The sequence below is a fragment of the Panulirus ornatus genome, chromosome 28 (genome assembly GCF_036320965.1).
Source record: "Panulirus ornatus isolate Po-2019 chromosome 28, ASM3632096v1, whole genome shotgun sequence".
In the NCBI taxonomy this organism is placed as follows: Eukaryota; Metazoa; Arthropoda; class Malacostraca; order Decapoda; family Palinuridae; genus Panulirus; species Panulirus ornatus.
In genome coordinates, this window is record NC_092251.1 from 22477815 (window position 1) to 22496932 (window position 19118).

Here is a 19118-nt window from a genome sequence, read left to right on the forward strand (position 1 = left end):
TCACATGCCCTGGTTCAATCCAGTGACAGCACATCAACCCTAGAATACCACATCGTTCCAATTCACTCTATTCCTTGCAAGCCTTTCACCCTCTTGCATGTTCAGGCCCCAATTGCTCAAAATCTTTTTCACTCCATCCTTCCCCCTCCATTTTGGTTTCCCACTTCTCGTTCCCTCCTCCTCTGACACATATATCCCCTCTGTCAATCTTTCCTCATTCATTCTCTCCATGTGACCAAACCATTTCAATACACCCTCTTCTGCTCTCTCAACCACACTCTTTTAATTACCACACATCTCTCTATTACCCTTTCATTACTTATTCGATCAAACCACCTCACACCACATATTGTCCTCAAACATCTCATTTCCAACACATCCACCCTCCACACAACCCTGTCTATAGCCCACACCTCACAACCATATAACATTGTTGGAACCACTGTTCCTTCAAACATACCCATATTTGCTTTCCGAGATAATGTTTTCGCCTTCCACACATTTTTCAACGCTTCCAGAAATTTGCCCCGTGACTCACTTCCATGGTTCCTTCTGCTGCCAAATCTACTCCCAGATATCTAAAACACTTCACTTCCAGCTGTTTTTCTCCATTCAAACTTACCTCCCAATTCACTTGTCCCTCAACTGTACTGTACCTAATAACCTTGCTCTTATTCACATTTACTCTCAGCTTTCTTCTTTCACACACTTTACCAAACTCAGTCACCAGCTTCTGCAGTTTCTCACCTGAATCATCCATCAGTGCTGTATCATCAGTGAACAACAACTGACTCACTTCCCAAGCCCTCTCAAACTGCATACTTGCCCCTCTCTCCAAAACTCTTACATTCACATCCCTAACAACCCCATTCATAAACAAATTAAATTAAACTACCATGGAGACATCACGCACCCGTGCCGCAAACTGACATTCACTAAGAACCAATCACTTTCCTCTCTTCCTACTCGTACACATGCCTTACATCCTTGATGAAAAATTTTCACTGCTTCTAGCAATTTGCCTCCTACACCATATACTCTTAACACCTTCTGCAGAGCATCTCTATCAACTCTTTATCATATGCCTTCTCCAGATCCATAAATGCTACATACAAATCCAATTGTTTTTCTAAGTATTTCTCATACATTCTTCAAAGCATACACCTGATCCACACATCTACCACTTCTGAAACCACACTGCTCTTTTCCAATCTGATGCTCTGTACATACCTTCACCCTCTCAATTAATACCCTCCTGTATAATTTCCCAGGAATACTCAACAAACCTATACCTCTGTAATTTGAACACTCACCCCTATCCCCTTTGCCTTTGTACAATGGCACTATGCATGCATTCCGCCAATCCTCAGACACTTCACCACGAGCCATACATACATTGAATATCCTTACCAACCAGTCAACAACACAGTCACCCCCTTATTTTAATAAATTCCACTGCAATACCATCCAAACCTGCCGTCTTGAAATGTATAGGTATGTTTCTGTGCGTGTGTGGGCGTGTATGTATATACATGTGTATGTGGGTGGGTTGGGCCATTCTTTTGTCTGTTTCCTTGCACTACCTCGCTGACGTGGGAGACAGCAACGAAGTATAATAATAATGAATTCAATATACAAGAGGATGGGCTATTCTTCAACTGTTTCCTGGCACTACCTCGCTGATATGGGAAACAGCAATTAAGTATAATGGATAAATAAATATATAGTTTTTTGAGATTTACAACTGTAATGTAAATCACTTTAATGAGTCAGATCCCAAATATAATCTTCCATCATGTTCTCATTATCTGTTCCTTGGTAGTGGCATTCAAAGTCCAGTATATCCTGATGGAAGTGATGGCCTTGCTACTCTGAATAAGCTCCGATGTTCTCCTTGAATTTATCAAGATGAGTGTCAAGGATATGGACTTTGAGGGACATCCTGGAGCCCATTTTTACATAGTTCTTAACTGTAGTCTCAACAAGTTCCTCATAGTTTTCGGCCTTGTGATTACCCAGGAAGCCCCGAACCACTGCGACAAAGCTGTATCAAGCTGCTTTCTCCTTCCTAGTGAGCTTCTAGGAGTATTCCTTGCACTCCAGGATCTTCTCTATCTGTGGTCTGACGAAAACACCGGCTTTGACCTTTGCTTCAGACAGCTTCGGGAAGAAGTCTTGAAGGTACTTGAAGGCTGCATATTCCTTATCTAGAGCTGTGACAAATTGTTTCATAAGGCCTAATTTTATGTACAGTGGGCATCAACACCTTCTGGGGGTCCACCAGTGGCTCCCATTGATGTTGTTCATCCCCATAGAGAATTTGGTCTGCTGTGGCCAGTCCTGCCTGAGGTAGTATGCTGTGGTGTCCCTGCTGTCCCAAAGGCAGGGACACTTGGTAAAACCAACTTTGTGACCCATCAGGAATGCCACCTTTTTGAAGTCTCTGATGACCTCCCAGCTGTACTGATCATACTTCAAGGTGTCTGGCAAGGTCTTGACACTAATGTATTCTTCTTTGAGGTGCACCAAGTGAGCCAGGGGAAGAGACGGGTACTTGTTTCCATTATGGAGCAGAACGTCTTTGAGGCTCCTGTAGGAGCTGTCAATAAAAAGGCACCTCTCATTCGGGTTACAGGCACTTCCAATTACCTCAAACAGACTGGTTACATTGTGGTAGAAGCAGAGCCCATCTTGTCAGGTGAAGAAGCTGGAAAATCTAAGTGACACTCCCTTTAATCTGTAATTTGTACACTTTCATCCAACAAGTTCCACTGCTTTAGCCTAAGTGTCAAAAGCTCGGCACTGGACTTTGTGAGACCAAGATCTCTGATCAAGCCTTTGAGGTCTTTTTGATTAGGATGGTGTGGATTTCTCTCCTCAGCTGCAACTCTGAAACTGTAATCTGGATCTACAATATCCTCCCCCTCTGACTTGCTAGTCTGTTCTGACAATGGCTGCTCTCTCTCCAGAAGAGTGGGTACAGGGAGCTCAAGGCCACATGGCACCGGGGCAATGAATGATGGAAAGTCTGAATACGTAATAGCAGGTGCAGTCTTGCCAGTACGACGTTTGGAAGGGCCCATCATAACAGAAGCAGCAATTGCTTAAGTGGTCAGGAAACTTCATGTCTCTCTTTTTCCCTTTGTACCATCCTGCAAAAGAACATTATAAAATTGTGGGTATGAAAATTTATAAATTTGTTTATAAATTTATTTCACCCATGACTAATGTGTAGGAGATTCTCTCAACATATTCCATATTTTTTTTTTCTCAGTAACACTGAAAATTAAAAAAAAAAAAATAAAAATCTAATTCTATAATTTTCTTTAAGTTTATAAAATTTTGCCATCCAAACAAGCAACAATTATCTATCTTACCTTCCACAGTTTTTTGCAGTGCTCACAAGTAAAATGAAGAGCCCAGAATTTGTCTTGATCCCTGAGAAGCATGCTGAAATATCCCTTGTAGTCCTCGCACAGCTGATGCTGCCATGGAATACTTTTTTCACTCTTGTTTTGAAAAATTGGCATCTGCCAGATGCTTGCAGCCTCTAGGTACCATCTCGGAAAAACGTATGTATATGTATCCACTTAGGCAGCTAGATCTAAACTGAACTGATTGGCTTAAGGCCCCTATATTGATCCTACTATTTATATTACTGGGAACTTCTAGAAAGTTCTATATCAGCTACTTAGCAATGAATCTTTATATTTTACTGCTATCTATATTACTGGAAACTTCTATAAAGTTCTATAGTAGCTACTCAGCATTGCATCTATTTGGAATGTTCTGAAAAAAAAAACAGGTAAATTTCAAAATATGACTGTCCTGGTCAAAAAAAGCAAAGTTTCATGGGAATAATAGCTATTTTCTATACTTTTTAGACATAATTAGAAAACAACACTTATTACCCAGAAAAAAGGAAAAATATATTACGCAGTGATAGTCGAGAGATGTGAACAGATACACTCAATATCCTCCCTTCTACACTTAATTTCCAAACAAACCCATCATAAATGACACCTGCAACTAGATGCTGAGTTTAGGAGGAGGAAGCATAAGGTGCCAAAACCAAGAATACCTCTATATATGCAACAAGTAAGCAAAAAAACTACTTACCAAAGACTCAAATCAATTAGTTTAAACAATATTTTGTTAAACTTACTAGAAAATGTTATGGGGGCTTAAAGTGGTAGTGGACTTGGCAACAGCCATGTGTTTCTGGCTAGTATTGAACCTAGGTACTTATACTTTCACATCTAAAGTGATAGCATTTCATGTTTTAATCCCCTAAGTAACCCAATTTTTTTTTGTAGACATAGTGATATGGCTCTACTTACCTGGAGGGAAAGGTTACTGGTAAAAGCACAGACAAACTTTGGTGAGCTTGAATATTGGAAGAAGTTCAGAAGTGACTACAAGCTGGCCCAAAATTACTTTATATTTTTCACATCTCTCACAATTATAAGCTCTTAAATATCATTGTCTGAGCTTATGCCTGAATTCTCAACTGTTGCAGGTGCAAGACATCACAATAAGAGCCATTACTAATCACAGGCTTGTAGTATAGAGAAATAGTTTTCATATCAATGTTCTTCATAACTAATATATATGACTGAGGATATGTATGGGTAAACTGAGAGGATACAGGCTGTATGTACCTGACTGACCAAATGATGTTGGCAAATTAGTTAATGATGAAGGACAGACAGATAAACTTTGAAGTTATAATTATTACTGATGGTAACATGAAACTAGACATGTAAAGACTAACCTGATCATGGTGATCTTTAAAGGTATGTACACAGCTGCGTTGAGCAAAGTCCCAAACCTTGACAGTATGGTCGGAAGATGAGGATACAAAGTGCAGCTGATCAGGAGCAAAATCTACACTCAACACCCAAGATCCATGACCTGAGAGTGTACAAGCCAAGTTGCTGCTCTTCCTGGTATCACAAAATTAGAGTATCAATATTATGCTAAAGTGACAATAATAGTCAAAACATGTTTGACTATTTTAACTTTCTAAAAGGGGAAACAGAAGAAGGAGTCACGCAGGAAGTGCTCATCCTCCTTGAAGGCTCAGATTGGGGTGTCTAAATGTGTGTGGGTTTGACCAAGATGAGAAAAAAGGAGAGACAGGTAGTATGTTTGAGGAAAGGAATGTGGATGTTTTGGCTCTGAGTGAAACGAAGCTCAAGGGTAAAGGGGAAGAGTGGTGTGGGAATGTCTTGGGAGTTAAGTCAGGGGTTAGTGAGAGGACAAGAGCAAGGGAAGAAGTAGCACTACTCCTGAAACAAGAGTGATGGGAGTATGTGATAGAGTGTAAGAAAGTAAACTCTAGACTGATATGGGTAAAACAGAAAGTGGATGGAGAGAGATGGGTGATTACTGGTGCATATGCACCTGGACATGAGAAGAAAGATCATGAGAGGCAAGGGTTTTGGGAGCAGCTGAGCAAGTGTGTTAGTAGTTTTGATGCACGAGACCGGGATATATTGATGGGTGATTTGAATGTAAAGGTGAGTAATGTGGCAGTTGAGGGAATAATTGGTGTACATGGGGTGTTCAGTGTTGTAAATGGAAATTTATGTGCTGAAAAAGGACTAGTGATTGGGAATACCTGGTTTGAAAAGAGAGATATACCTAAGTATACGTATGTAAGTAGGAGAGATGGCCAGAGAGCGCTATTGGATTACGTGTTAATTGATAGGCACGCAAGAGAGACTTTTCGATGTTAATGTGCTGAGAGGTGCAACTGGAGGGATGTCTGATCATTATCTTGTGGAGGCAAAAGTGAAGATTTGTAGAGGTTTTCAGAAATCAAGAGAGAATGTTGGGGTGAAGAGAGTGGTGAGAGTGAGCTTGGGAAGGAGACTTGTGTGAGGAAGTACCAGGAGAGACTGAGTAAAGAATGGAGGAAGGTGAGAACAAAGGATGTAAGGGGAGTAGGGGAGGAATGGGATGTATTTAGGGAAGCAGTGATGGCTTGTGCAAAAGATGCTTGTGGCATGAGAAGCGTGGGAGGTGGGCAGATTAGAAAGCATAGTAAGAGGTGGGATGAAGAAGTAAGAGAAGAGAGAGGCATTTAGACAATTTTTTGCAGGGAAATAATGCAAATGACTGGGAGATGTATAAAAGAAAAAGGGAGGAGGTCAAGAGAAAGTTGCAAGAAGTGAAAAAGAGGGCAAACGAGAGTTGGGGTGAAAGAGTATCATTAAATTTTAGGGAAAATAAAAAGATGTTTTGGAAGATGGTAAATAAAGTGCGTAAGACAAGGGAACAAATGGGAACATAAGTGAAGGGGGGTAATGGGGAGGTGATAAGTAGTGGTGATGTGAGGAGATGGAGTGAGTATTTTGAAGGTTTGTTGAATGTGTTTGATGATAGAGTGGCAGACATAGGGTGTCTTGGTCGAGGTGGTTTGCAAAGTGAGAGGGTTAGGGAGAATGATTTGGTAAACAGAGAAGAGGTAGTAAAAGCTTTGCGTTTCAGATATATGGGAGTGGATTTGGCAGCGGATGGAACCATGGAAGCGGAAGTGAATCATAGGGTGGGGGAGGGGGCAAAAGTTGTGGGAGTGTTGATGAATGTGTGGAAGTCGAGAACATTATCTCGGAAAGCAAAAATGGGTATGTTTGAAGGAATAGTGGTTCCAACAATGTTATATGGGTGCAAGGCGTGGGCTATAGATAAAGTTGTGCGGAGGAGGATGGATGTGCTGGAAATGAGATGTTTGAGAACAATATGTGGTGTGAGGTGGTTTGATCGAGTAAGTAATGAAAGGGTAAGAGAGATGTGTGGTAATAAAAAGAGTGTGGTTGAGAAAGCAGAAGAGGGTGTTTTGAAATGGTTTGGTCACATAGAGAGAATGAGTGAGGAAAGATTGACAAAGAGGATATATGTGTCAGAGGTGGAGGGAACGAGAAGCGGGAGACCAAATTTGAGGTGGAAAGATGGAGTGAAAAAGATTTTGAGTGATCAGGGCCTGGACATGCAGGAGGGTGAAAGGCATGCAAGGAACAGAGTGAATTGGAATGATGTGGTATACCGGGGTCGACGTGCTGTCATTGGATTGAACCAGGGCATGTGAAGCGTCTTGGGTAAACCATGGAAAGTTCTGTGGGACCTGGACAAGGAAAGGGAGCTGTGGTTTCAGTGCATTATACATGACAGCCAGAGACTGAGTGTGAACAAATGTGGCCTTTGTTGTCTTTTCCTAGTGCTACCTTGCGCACATGCGGGGGGAAGGAGTTGTTATTTCATGTGTTGGGGGGTGGCGACGGGTCAATAAGGGCAGACAGTATGAATTATGTACATGTGTATGTATGTATATGTCTGTGTGTATATATATATATATATCTTTTCTTTTTCTTTCAAACTATTCGCCATTTCCCGCGTTAGCGAGGTAGTGTTAAGAACAGAGGACTGGGCCTTTGAGGGAATATCCTCACCTAGCCCTCTTCTCTGTTCCTTCTTTTGGGGGGAAAAAAAAAAAAAAAGAGAGAGAGGGGAGGATTTCCAGCCCCCCGCTCCCTCCCCTTTTAGTCGCCTTCTACAACACACAGGGAATACGTGGGAAGTATTCTTTCTCCCCTATCCCCAGGGATATATATATATATATATATATATATATATATATATATATATATATATATATATATATATTTTTGAGAGTAAGTGAGCTTGAGAAGGAGACCTGTGTGAGGAAGTACCAGGAGAGACTGAGTACAGAATGGAAAAAGGTGAGAACAATGGAAGCAAGGGGAGTGGGGGAGGAATGGGATGTATTTAGGGAATCAGTGATGGATTGTGCAAAAGATGCTTGTGGCATGAGAAGAGTGGGAGGTGGGTTGATTAAAAAGGGTAGTGAGTGGTGGGATGAAGAAGTAAGAGTATTAGTGAAAGAGAAGAGAGAGGCATTTGGACGATTTTTGCAGGGAAAAAATGCAATTGAGTGGGAGATGTATAAAAGAAAGAGACAGGAGGTCAAGAGAAAGGTGCAAGAGGTGAAAAAAAGGGCAAATGAGAGTTGGGGTGAGAGAGTATCATTAAATTTTAGGGAGAATAAAAAGATGTTCTGGAAGGAGGTAAATAAAGTGCGTAAGACAAGGGAGCAAATGGGAACTTCAGTGAAGGGCGCAAATGGGGAGGTGATAACAAGTAGTGGTGATGTGAGAAGGAGATGGAGTGAGTATTTTGAAGGTTTGTTGAATGTGTTTGATGATAGAGTGGCAGATATAGGGTGTTTTGGTCGAGGTGGTGTGCAAAGTGAGAGGGTTAGGGAAAATGATTTGGTAAACAGAGAAGAGGTAGTGAAAGCTTTGCGGAAGATGAAAGCCGGCAAGGCAGCAGGTTTGGATGGTATTGCAGTGGAATTTATTAAAAAAGGGGGTGACTGTATTGTTGACTGGTTGGTAAGGTTATTTAATGTATGTATGACTCATGGTGAGGTGCCTGAGGATTGGCGGAATGCGTGCATAGTGCCATTGTACAAAGGCAAAGGGGATAACAGTGAATGCTCAAATTACAGAGGTATAAGTTTGTTGAGTATTCCTGGTAAATTATATGGGAGGGTATTGATTGAGAGGGTGAAGGCATGTACAGAGCATCAGATTGGGGAAGAGCAGTGTGGTTTCAGAAGTGGTAGAGGATGTGTGGATCAGGTGTTTGCTTTGAAGAATGTATGTGAGAAATACTTAGAAAAGCAAATGGATTTGTATGTAGCATTTATGGATCTGGAGAAGGCATATGATAGAGTTGATAGAGATGCTCTGTGGAAGGTATTAAGAATATATGGTGTGGGAGGAAAGTTGTTAGAAGCAGTGAAAAGTTTTTATCGAGGATGTAAGGCATGTGTACGTGTAGGAAGAGAGGAAAGTGATTGGTTCTCAGTGAATGTAGGTTTGCGGCAGGGGTGTGTGATGTCTCCATGGTTGTTTAATTTGTTTATGGATGGGGTTGTTAGGGAGGTAAATGCAAGAGTTTTGGAAAGAGGGGCAAGTATGAAGTCTGTTGGGGATGAGAGAGCTTGGGAAGTGAGTCAGTTGTTGTTCGCTGATGATACAGCGCTGGTGGCTGATTCGTGTGAGAAACTGCAGAAGCTGGTGACTGAGTTTGGTAAAGTGTGTGGAAGAAGAAAGTTAAGAGTAAATGTGAATAAGAGCAAGGTTATTAGGTATAGTAGGGTTGAGGGTCAAGTCAATTGGGAGGTGAGTTTGAATGGAGAAAAACTGGAGGAAGTGAAGTGTTTTAGATATCTGGGAGTGGATCTGGCAGCGGATGGAACCATGGAAGCGGAAGTGGATCATAGGGTGGGGGAGGGGGCGAAAATTCTGGGGGCCTTGAAGAATGTGTGGAAGTTGAGAACATTATCTCGGAAAGCAAAAATGGGTATGTTTGAAGGAATAGTGGTTCCAACAATGTTGTATGGTTGCGAGGCGTGGGCTATGGATAGAGTTGTGCGCAGGAGGATGGATGTGCTGGAAATGAGATGTTTGAGGACAATGTGTGGTGTGAGTTGGTTTGATCGAGTGAGTAACGTAAGGGTAAGAGAGATGTGTGGAAATAAAAAGAGTGTGGTTGAGAGAGCAGAAGAGGGTGTTTTGAAGTGGTTTGGGCACATGGAGAGAATGAGTGAGGAAAGATTGACCAAGAGGATATATGTGTCGGAGGTGGAGGGAACGAGGAGAAGAGGGAGACCAAATTGGAGGTGGAAAGATGGAGTGAAAAAGATTTTGTGTGATCGGGGCCTGAACATGCAGGAGGGTGAAAGGAGGGCAAGGAATAGAGTGAATTGGAGCGATGTGGTATACAGGGGTTGACGTGCTGTCAGTGGATTGAATCAAAGCATGTGAAGCGTCTGGGGTAAACCATGGAAAGCTGTGTAGGTATGTATATTTGCGTGTGTGGACGTATGTATATACATGTGTATGGGGGGGGTTGGGCCATTTCTTTCGTCTGTTTCCTTGCGCTACCTCGCAAACGCGGGAGACAGCGACAAAGTATAAAAAAAAAAAAAAAAATTTTCTGTCTCCCGCGTTTGCGAGGTAGCGCAAGGAAACAGACGAAAGAAATGGCCCAACCCACCCCCATACACATGTATATACATACATCCACACACGCAAATATACATACCTACACAGCTTTCCATGGTTTACCCCAGACGCTTCACATGCCCTGATTCAATCCACTGACAGCACGTCAACCCCGGTATACCACATCGCTCCAATTCACTCTATTCCTTGCCATCCTTTCACCCTCCTGCATGTTCAGGCCCCGATCACACAAAATCTTTTTCACTCCATCTTTCCACCTCCAATTTGGTCTCCCTCTTCTCCTCGATCCCTCCACCTCCGACACATATATCCTCTTGGTCAATCTTTCCTCACTCATTCTCTCCATGTGCCCAAACCATTTCAAAACACCCTCTTCTGCTCTCTCAACCACGCTCTTTTTATTTCCACACATCTCTCTTACCCTTACGTTACTTACTCGATCAAACCACCTCACACCACACATTGTCCTCAAACATCTCATTTCCAGCACGTCCATCCTCCTGCGCACAACTCTATCCATAGCCCACGCCTCGCAACCATACAACATTGTTGGAACCACTATTCCTTCAAACATAGCCATTTTTGCTTTCCGAGATAATGTTCTCGACTTCCACACATTCTTCAAGGCTCCCAGAATTTTCGCCCCCTCCCCCACCCTATGATCCACTTCCGCTTCCATGGTTCCATCCGCTGCCAGATCCACTCCCAGATATCTAAAACACTTCACTTCCTCCAGTTTTTCTCCATTCAAACTCACCTCCCAATTGACTTGACCCTCAACCCTACTGTACCTAATAACCTTGCTCTTATTCGCATTTACTCTTAACTTTCTTCTTTCACACACTTTACCAAACTCAGTCACCAGCTTCTGCAGTTTCTCACATGAATCAGCCACCAGCGCTGTATCATCAGCGAACAACAACTGACTCACTTCCCAAGCTCTCTCATCCCCAACAGACTTCATACTTGCCCCTCTTTCCAAAACTCTTGCATTCACCTCCCTAACAACCCCATCCATAAACAAATTAAACAACCATGGAGACATCACACACCCCTGCCGCAAACCTACATTCACTAAGAACCAATCACTTTCCTCTCTTCCTACATGTACACATGCCTTACATCCTCGATAAAAACTTTTCACTGCTTCTAACAACTTGCCTCCCACACCATATATTCTTAATACCTTCCACAGAGCATCTCTATCAACTCTATCATATGCCTTCTCCAGATCCATAAATGCTACATACAAATCCATTTGCTTTTCTAAGTATTTCTCACATACATTCTTCAAAGCAAACACCTGATCCACACATCCTCTACCACTTCTGAAACCACACTGCTCTTCCCCAATCTGATGCTCTGTACATGCCTTCACCCTCTCAATCAATACCCTCCCATATAATTTACCAGGAATACTCAACAAACTTATACCTCTGTAATTTGAGCACTCACTCTTATCCCCTTTGCCTTTGTACAATGGCACTATGCACGCATTTCGCCAATCCTCAGGCACCTCACCATGAGTCATACATACATTAAATAACCTTACCAACAGTCAACAATACAGTCACCCCCTTTTTTAATAAATTCCACTGCAATACCATCCAAACCTGCTGCCTTGCCGGCTTTCATCTTCCGCAAAGCTTTTACTACCTCTTCTCTGTTTACCAAATCATTTTCCCTAACCCTCTCACTTTGCACACCACCTCGACCAAAACACCCTATATCTGCCACTCTATCATCAAACACATTCAACAAACCTTCAAAATACTCACTCCATCTCCTTCTCACATCACCACTACTTGTTATCACCTCCCCATTTTGCTTTGTCGCTGTCTCCCGCGTTTGCGAGGTAGCGCAAGGAAAAGACGAAAGAAATAGCCCAACCCACCCCCATACACATGTATATACATACGTCCACACACGCAAATATACATACCTACACAGCTTTCCATGGTTTACCCCAGACGCTTCACATGCCCTGATTCAATCCACTGACAGCACATCAACCCCGGTATACCACATCGATCCAATTCACTCTATTCCTTGCCCTCCTTTCACCCTCCTGCATGTTCAGGCCCCGATCACACAAAATCTTTTTCACTCCATCTTTCCACCTCCAATTTGGTTGCCCACTTCTCCTCGTTCCCTCCACCTCCGACACATATATCCTCTTGATCAATCTTTCCTCACTCATTCTCTCCATGTGCCCAAACCATTTCAAAACACCCTCTTCTGCTCTCTCAACCACGCTCTTTTTATTTCCACACATCTCTCTTACCCTTACGTTACTTACTCGATCATACCACCTCACACCACACATTGTCCTCAAACATCTCATTTCCAGCACATCCATCCTCCTGCGCACAACTCTATCCATAGCCCACGCCTCGCAACCATACAACATTGTTGGAACTACTATTCCTTCAAACATACCCATTTTTGCTTTCCGAGATAATGTTCTCGACTTCCACATATTCAAGGCTCCCAGAATTTTTGCCCCCTCCCCCACCCTATGATCCACTTCCGCTTCCATGGTTCCATTCGCTGCCAGATCCACTCCCAGATATCTAAAACACTTTACTTCCTCCAGTTTTTCTCCATTCAAACTTACCTCCCAATTGACTTGACCCTCAACCCTACTGTACCTAATAAACTTGCTCTTATTCACATTTACTCTTAACTTTCTTCTTTCACACACTTTACCAAACTCAGTCACCAGCTTCTGCAGTTTCTCACATGAATCAGCCACCAGCGCTGTATCATCAGCGAACAACAACTGACTCACTTCCCAAGCTCTCTCATCCACAACAGACTTCATACTTGCCCCTTTCCAAAACTCTTGCATTCACCTCCCTAACAACCCCATCCATAAACAAATTAAACAACCATGGAGACATCACACACCCCTGCCGCGAACCTACATTCACTGAGAACCAATCACTTTCCTCTCTTCCTACACGTACACATGCCTTACATCCTCGATAAAAACTTTTCACTGCTTCTAACAACTTGCCTCCCACACCATATATTCTTAATACCTTCCACAGAGCATCTCTATCAACTCTATCATATGCCTTCTCCAGATCCATAAATGCTACATACAAATCCATTTGCTTTTCTAAGTATTTCTCACATACATTCTTCAAAGCAAACACCTGATCCACACATCCTCTACCACTTCTGAAACCACACTGCTCTTCCCCAATCTGATGCTCTGTACATGTCTTCACCCTCTCAATCAATACCCTCCCATATAATTTACCAGGAATACTCAACAAACTTATACCTCTGTAATTTGAGCACTCACTCTTATCCCCTTTGCTTTTGTACAATGGCACTATGCACGCATTCCGCCAATCCTCAGGCACCTCACCATGAGTCATACATACATTAAATAACCTTACCAACCAGTCAATAATACAGTCACCCCCTTTTTTAATAAATTCCACTGCAATACCATCCAAACCTGCTGCCTTGCCGGCTTTCATCTTCCGCAAAGCTTTTACTACCTCTTCTCTGTTTACCAAATCATTTTCCCTAACCCTCTCACTTTGCACACCACCTCGACCAAAACACCCTATAGCTGCCACTCTATCATCAAACACATTCAACAAACCTTCAAAATACTCACTCCATCTCCTTCTCACATCACCACTACTTGTTATCACCTCCCCATTTGCACCCTTCACTGAAGTTCCCATTTGCTCCCTTGTCTTACGCACTTTATTTACCTCCTTCCAGAACATCTTTTTATTCTCCCTAAAATTTAATGATACTCTCTCACCCCAACTCTCATTTGCCCTCTTTTTCACCTCTTGCACCTTTCTCTTGACCTCCTGTCTCTTTCTTTTATACATCTCCCACTCAGTTGCATTTTTTCCCTGCAAAAATCGTCCATCGAACAATGGAAGTAAGGGGAGTGGGGGAGGAGTGGGATGTATTTAGGGAATCAGTGATGGATTGTGCAAAAGATGCTTGTGGCATGAGAAGAGTGGGAGGTGGGTTGATTAGAAAGGGTAGTGAGTGGTGGGATGAAGAAGTAAGATTATTAGTGAAAGAGAAGAGAGAGGCATTTGGACGATATATATATATATATATATATATATATATATATATATATATATATCCCTGGGGATAGGGGAGAAAGAATACCTCCCACATATTCCCTGCGTGTTGTAGAAGGCGACTAAAAGGGGAGATAGCGGGGGGCTGGAAATCCTCCCCTCTTGTTTTTTTCTTAATTTTCCAAAAGAAGGAACAGAGAAAGGGGCCAGGTGAGGATATTCTCTCAGAGGCCCAGTCCTCTGTCCTTAACGCTACCTTGCTAATGCGGGAAATGGCGAATAGGGGAGAAAGAATACTTCCCACGTATTCCCTGCGTGTCGTAGAAGGTGACTAAAAGGGAAGGGAGCGGGGGGCTGGAAATCCTCCCCTCTCGTTTTTTTTTTTTTTTTTTTAATTTTCCAAAAGAAGGAACAGAGAGGAGGGCCAAGTGAGGATATTCCCTTAAAGGCCCAGTCCTCTGTTCTAAACGCTACCTCGCTATCGCGGGAAATGGCGAATAGTATGAAAAAAAAAAATTATATATATATATATATATATATATATATATATATATATATATATATATATATATATATATATATATATATATATATATTTTTTTTTGCTTTGTTGTTGTCTCCCGCGTTTGGTCAATCTTTCCTCACTCATTCTCTCCATGTGCCCAAACCATTTCAAAACACCCTCATCTCCTCTCTCAACCATGCTCTTTTTATTTCCACACATCTCTCTTACCCTTACGTTACTTACTCTATCATACCACCTCACACCACACATTGTCCTCAAACATCTCATTTCCAGCACATCCATCCTCCTGCGCACAACTCTATCCATAGCCCATGCCTCGCAACTATACAACATTGTTGGAACCACTATTCCTTCAAACATAGCCATTTTTGCTTTCCGAGATAATGTTCTCGACTTCCACACATTCTTCAAGGCTCCCTGAATTTTCGCCCCCTCCCCCACCCTATGATCCACTTCCGCTTCCATGGTTCCATCCACTGCCAGATCCACTCCCAGATATCTAAAACACTTCACTTCCTCCAGTTTTTCTCCATTCAAACTCACCTCCCATATATATATATACGTTGAGATGTATAGGTATGTATATGTGCGTGTGTGGACGTGTATGTATATACATGTGTATGTGGGCGGGTTGGGCCATTCTTTCATCTGTTTCCTTGCGCTACCTCACTAACGTGAGAGACAGCGACAAAGTATAATAAATAGAATAAATAAATAATGTATATGTATGTATGTGTGTATATGGGGTTTATGTAATATGTATATGTATGTGTGTGTGTGTACATATATGTCGATATGTATATGTATGTTTATGTGTGTATATGGGTGTTTATGTACATATATGTGTATATGAGTGGATGGGCCATTCTTCGTATGTGTCCAGGCACTACTTCGTTGATGCAGGAAACAGTGATTATGTGTAATAATAATAATTTAATATTATATTTGATTGCTGTTTCCCACAAACTGAAACAAAAGAATGGCCCATCCACTCATAAAATACATAAAATCCCATACATGCATATATACATACATATACATGCAACAATCACCAATGGAAAAATGTAAATGGTTAGTACTTTCGTTAATTACATTGTCAAATAGAGTAATAAACGAAAGTACTCACCACTTTTATTTTCTCTTTCCAATGGTGATTATCACATATCTCTCTTCATGGTGAAATGAAGGTTCTGCATACATATCAACATATATACATATACACAGACATATACATGTATGCACATGTGCATATTCATCCTTGCCTTCATCCATTCCTGGCAATACCCCACCCCACAGGAAACAGCATTGCTACTCCCTGCTTCAGCAAGGAAGTGCCACAAAAACAACCAAAAAAGGCCACATTCATTCACACTCAGTCTCTAGCTGTCATGAGTAATGCACCGAATCACAGCTCCCTATCCACATCTAGGCTCTACAGACCTTTCCATGGGTTACCGCAGACATTTCACATGCCCTGGTTCAATCCATTGACAGCACATTGACCCCAGTATACCACATTGTTCCAATTCACTCCTTACACACCTCTCATCCTCCTGTCCGTTCAGGCTCCAATCGCTCAAAATCTTTTTCACACCATCCTTCTACCTCCAATCTGGTCTCCCACTTCTTGTTCCCTCCACCTCTAACACATATATCCACTTTGGCAACCTTTCCTCACTCATTCTAACCATATGTCCAAACCATTTCAACACACTCTCTTTTTATTTCCACACATCTCTCTTACCCTTTCACTGCTTATTTGATCAAACCACCTCACACCACATATTGTCCTCAAACATTTCATCTCCAACACATCCACCCTCCTCCATACAACCCAATCTATAGCCCATGCCTTGCAACCATACAATATTGTTGGAACTGCTATTTCTTCAAACATACCCATTTTAGCTCTCCGAGATAATGTTCCCTCCTTCCACACATTCTTCACTCCCAGAACCTTCACCCCATCCCCTACCAATGACTCACCTCCGCTTCCATGGTTCCATTCGCTGCCAAATCCACTCCCAGATATCTAAAACACTTCACCTCCTCCAAGTTTTCTCCATTCAAAATTACATCTCAACTAACTTGTCCCTCAACCCTAGTGAACCTAAAAACATGGCTCTTATTCACATTTACTCTCAACTTTCTCCTTTCACACACTTTTACAAACAGTCACCAACTTCTGCAGTTTCTCACTCGTATCAGCCACCAGTGCTGTATCATTGGCGAACGACTACTGACTCAGTTCCCAGGCCTATTCATTCCCAACAGACTGCATACTCATCTCTCTCTCCAAAACTCTTGCATTTACCTCCCTAACATCCCATCCATAAACAAAGTAAACAACCATGGGGACATCACACACCCCTACCATAGACCGACCTTCACTGTGAACCAATCACTCTCCCCTCTTCCTAATACACATGCCTTACATTCTTGATAAAAACTTTTCATTGCTTCTAGCAGCTTACCTCCTACACCATAAACTCTTAACACCTTCCACAAAGCATCTCTATCAACTCTATCCATAAATGCTACAAACAAATCCATCTGTTTTTCCAAGTACTTCTCTCACACATTCTTCAAAGCAAACACCTGATCCACACATCCTCTACCACTTCTGAAACCACAATGCTCCTCCCCAATGTGATGCTCTGTACATGCCTTCATCCTATCAATCAATACCCTCCCATACAATTTCCCAGGAATACTCAACAAACTTATGCCTCTATAGTTTGAACACTCGACTTTATCCCAATGGCACTATGTACAATGGCACTATGCATGCATTCCACCAATCCTCAGGCACTCCACAATGATCCATACATATAATGAATATCCTTACCAACCAGTCAACAACACAGTCACCCCCTTTCTTAATAAATTCCACTGCAATACCATCCCAACCTGCTGCCTTGCTGGACTTCATCTTCCACAAAGCTTTCACGAATTCTTCTCTCTAAAGCAAAACATTCTCACTAACCCTCTCACTTTGCACACCACCTCGACCAAAACACCCTATAGCTGCCACTCTATCATCAAACACATTCAACAAACCTTCAAAATACTCACTCCATCTCCTTCTCACATCACCACTACTTGTTATCACCTCCCCATTTGCACCTTCACTGAAGTTCCCATTTTGCTCCCTTGTCTTACGCACTTTATTTACCTCCTTCCAGAACATCTTTTTATTCTCCCTAAAATTTAATGATACTCTCTCCACCCCAACTCTCATTTGCCCTCTTTTTCACCTCTTGCACCTTTCTCTTGACCTCCTGTCTCTTTCTTTTATACATCTCCCACTCAGTTGCATTTTTTCCCTGCAAAAATCGTCCATCGAACAATGGAAGTAAGGGGAGTGGGGGAGGAGTGGGATGTATTTAGGGAATCAGTGATGGATTGTGCAAAAGATGCTTGTGGCATGAGAAGAGTGGGAGGTGGGTTGATTAGAAAGGGTAGTGAGTGGTGGGATGAAGAAGTAAGATTATTAGTGAAAGAGAAGAGAGAGGCATTTGGACGATATATATATATATATATATATATATATATATATATATATATATCCCTGGGATAGGGGAGAAAGAATACCTCCCACATATTCCCTGCGTGTTGTAGAAGGCGACTAAAAGGGGAGATAGCGGGGGGCTGGAAATCCTCCCCTCTTGTTTTTTTTCTTAATTTTCCAAAAGAAGGAACAGAGAAAGGGCCAGGTGAGGATATTCTCTCAGAGGCCCAGTCCTCTGTCCTTAACGCTACCTTGCTAATGCGGGAAATGGCGAATAGGGGAGAAAGAATACTTCCCACGTATTCCCTGCGTGTCGTAGAAGGTGACTAAAAGGGAAGGGAGCGGGGGGCTGGAAATCCTCCCCTCTCGTTTTTTTTTTTTTTTTTTTAATTTTCCAAAAGAAGGAACAGAGAGGAGGGCCAAGTGAGGATATTCCCTTAAAGGCCCAGTCCTCTGTTCTAAACGCTACCATCGCTATCGCGGGAAATGGCGAATAGTATGAAAAAAAAAAATTATATATATATATATATATATATATATATATATATATATATATATATATATATATATATATATATATATATATATTTTTTTTTTGCTTTGTTGTTGTCTCCCGCGTTTGGTCAATCTTTCCTCACTCATTCTCTCCATGTGCCCAAACCATTTCAAAACACCCTCATCTCCTCTCTCAACCATGCTCTTTTTATTTCCACACATCTCTCTTACCCTTACGTTACTTACTCTATCATACCACCTCACACCACACATTGTCCTCAAACATCTCATTTCCAGCACATCCATCCTCCTGCGCACAACTCTATCCATAGCCCATGCCTCGCAACTATACAACATTGTTGGAACCACTATTCCTTCAAACATAGCCATTTTTGCTTTCCGAGATAATGTTCTCGACTTCCACACATTCTTCAAGGCTCCCTGAATTTTCGCCCCCT

General features: G+C 42.0%; 2 protein-coding genes across 3 annotated transcripts in view; one reads left to right on the forward strand and one right to left on the reverse strand.

Annotated features, from left to right (window-relative positions):
* Window positions 1–19118, forward strand: part of LOC139757901 (electron transfer flavoprotein beta subunit lysine methyltransferase-like) — a 251269-nt gene that overhangs the window by 86165 nt on the left and 145986 nt on the right. The gene's annotated exons all lie outside the window — the stretch shown is intronic.
* Window positions 1–19118, reverse strand: part of LOC139757900 (uncharacterized) — an 86097-nt gene that overhangs the window by 22309 nt on the left and 44670 nt on the right. The window contains exon 5 of the mRNA XM_071678835.1: window positions 4775–4946. Coding sequence (XP_071534936.1) covers window positions 4775–4946 — 172 coding nt within the window. The remainder of the gene's footprint in view (window positions 1–4774; window positions 4947–19118) is intronic.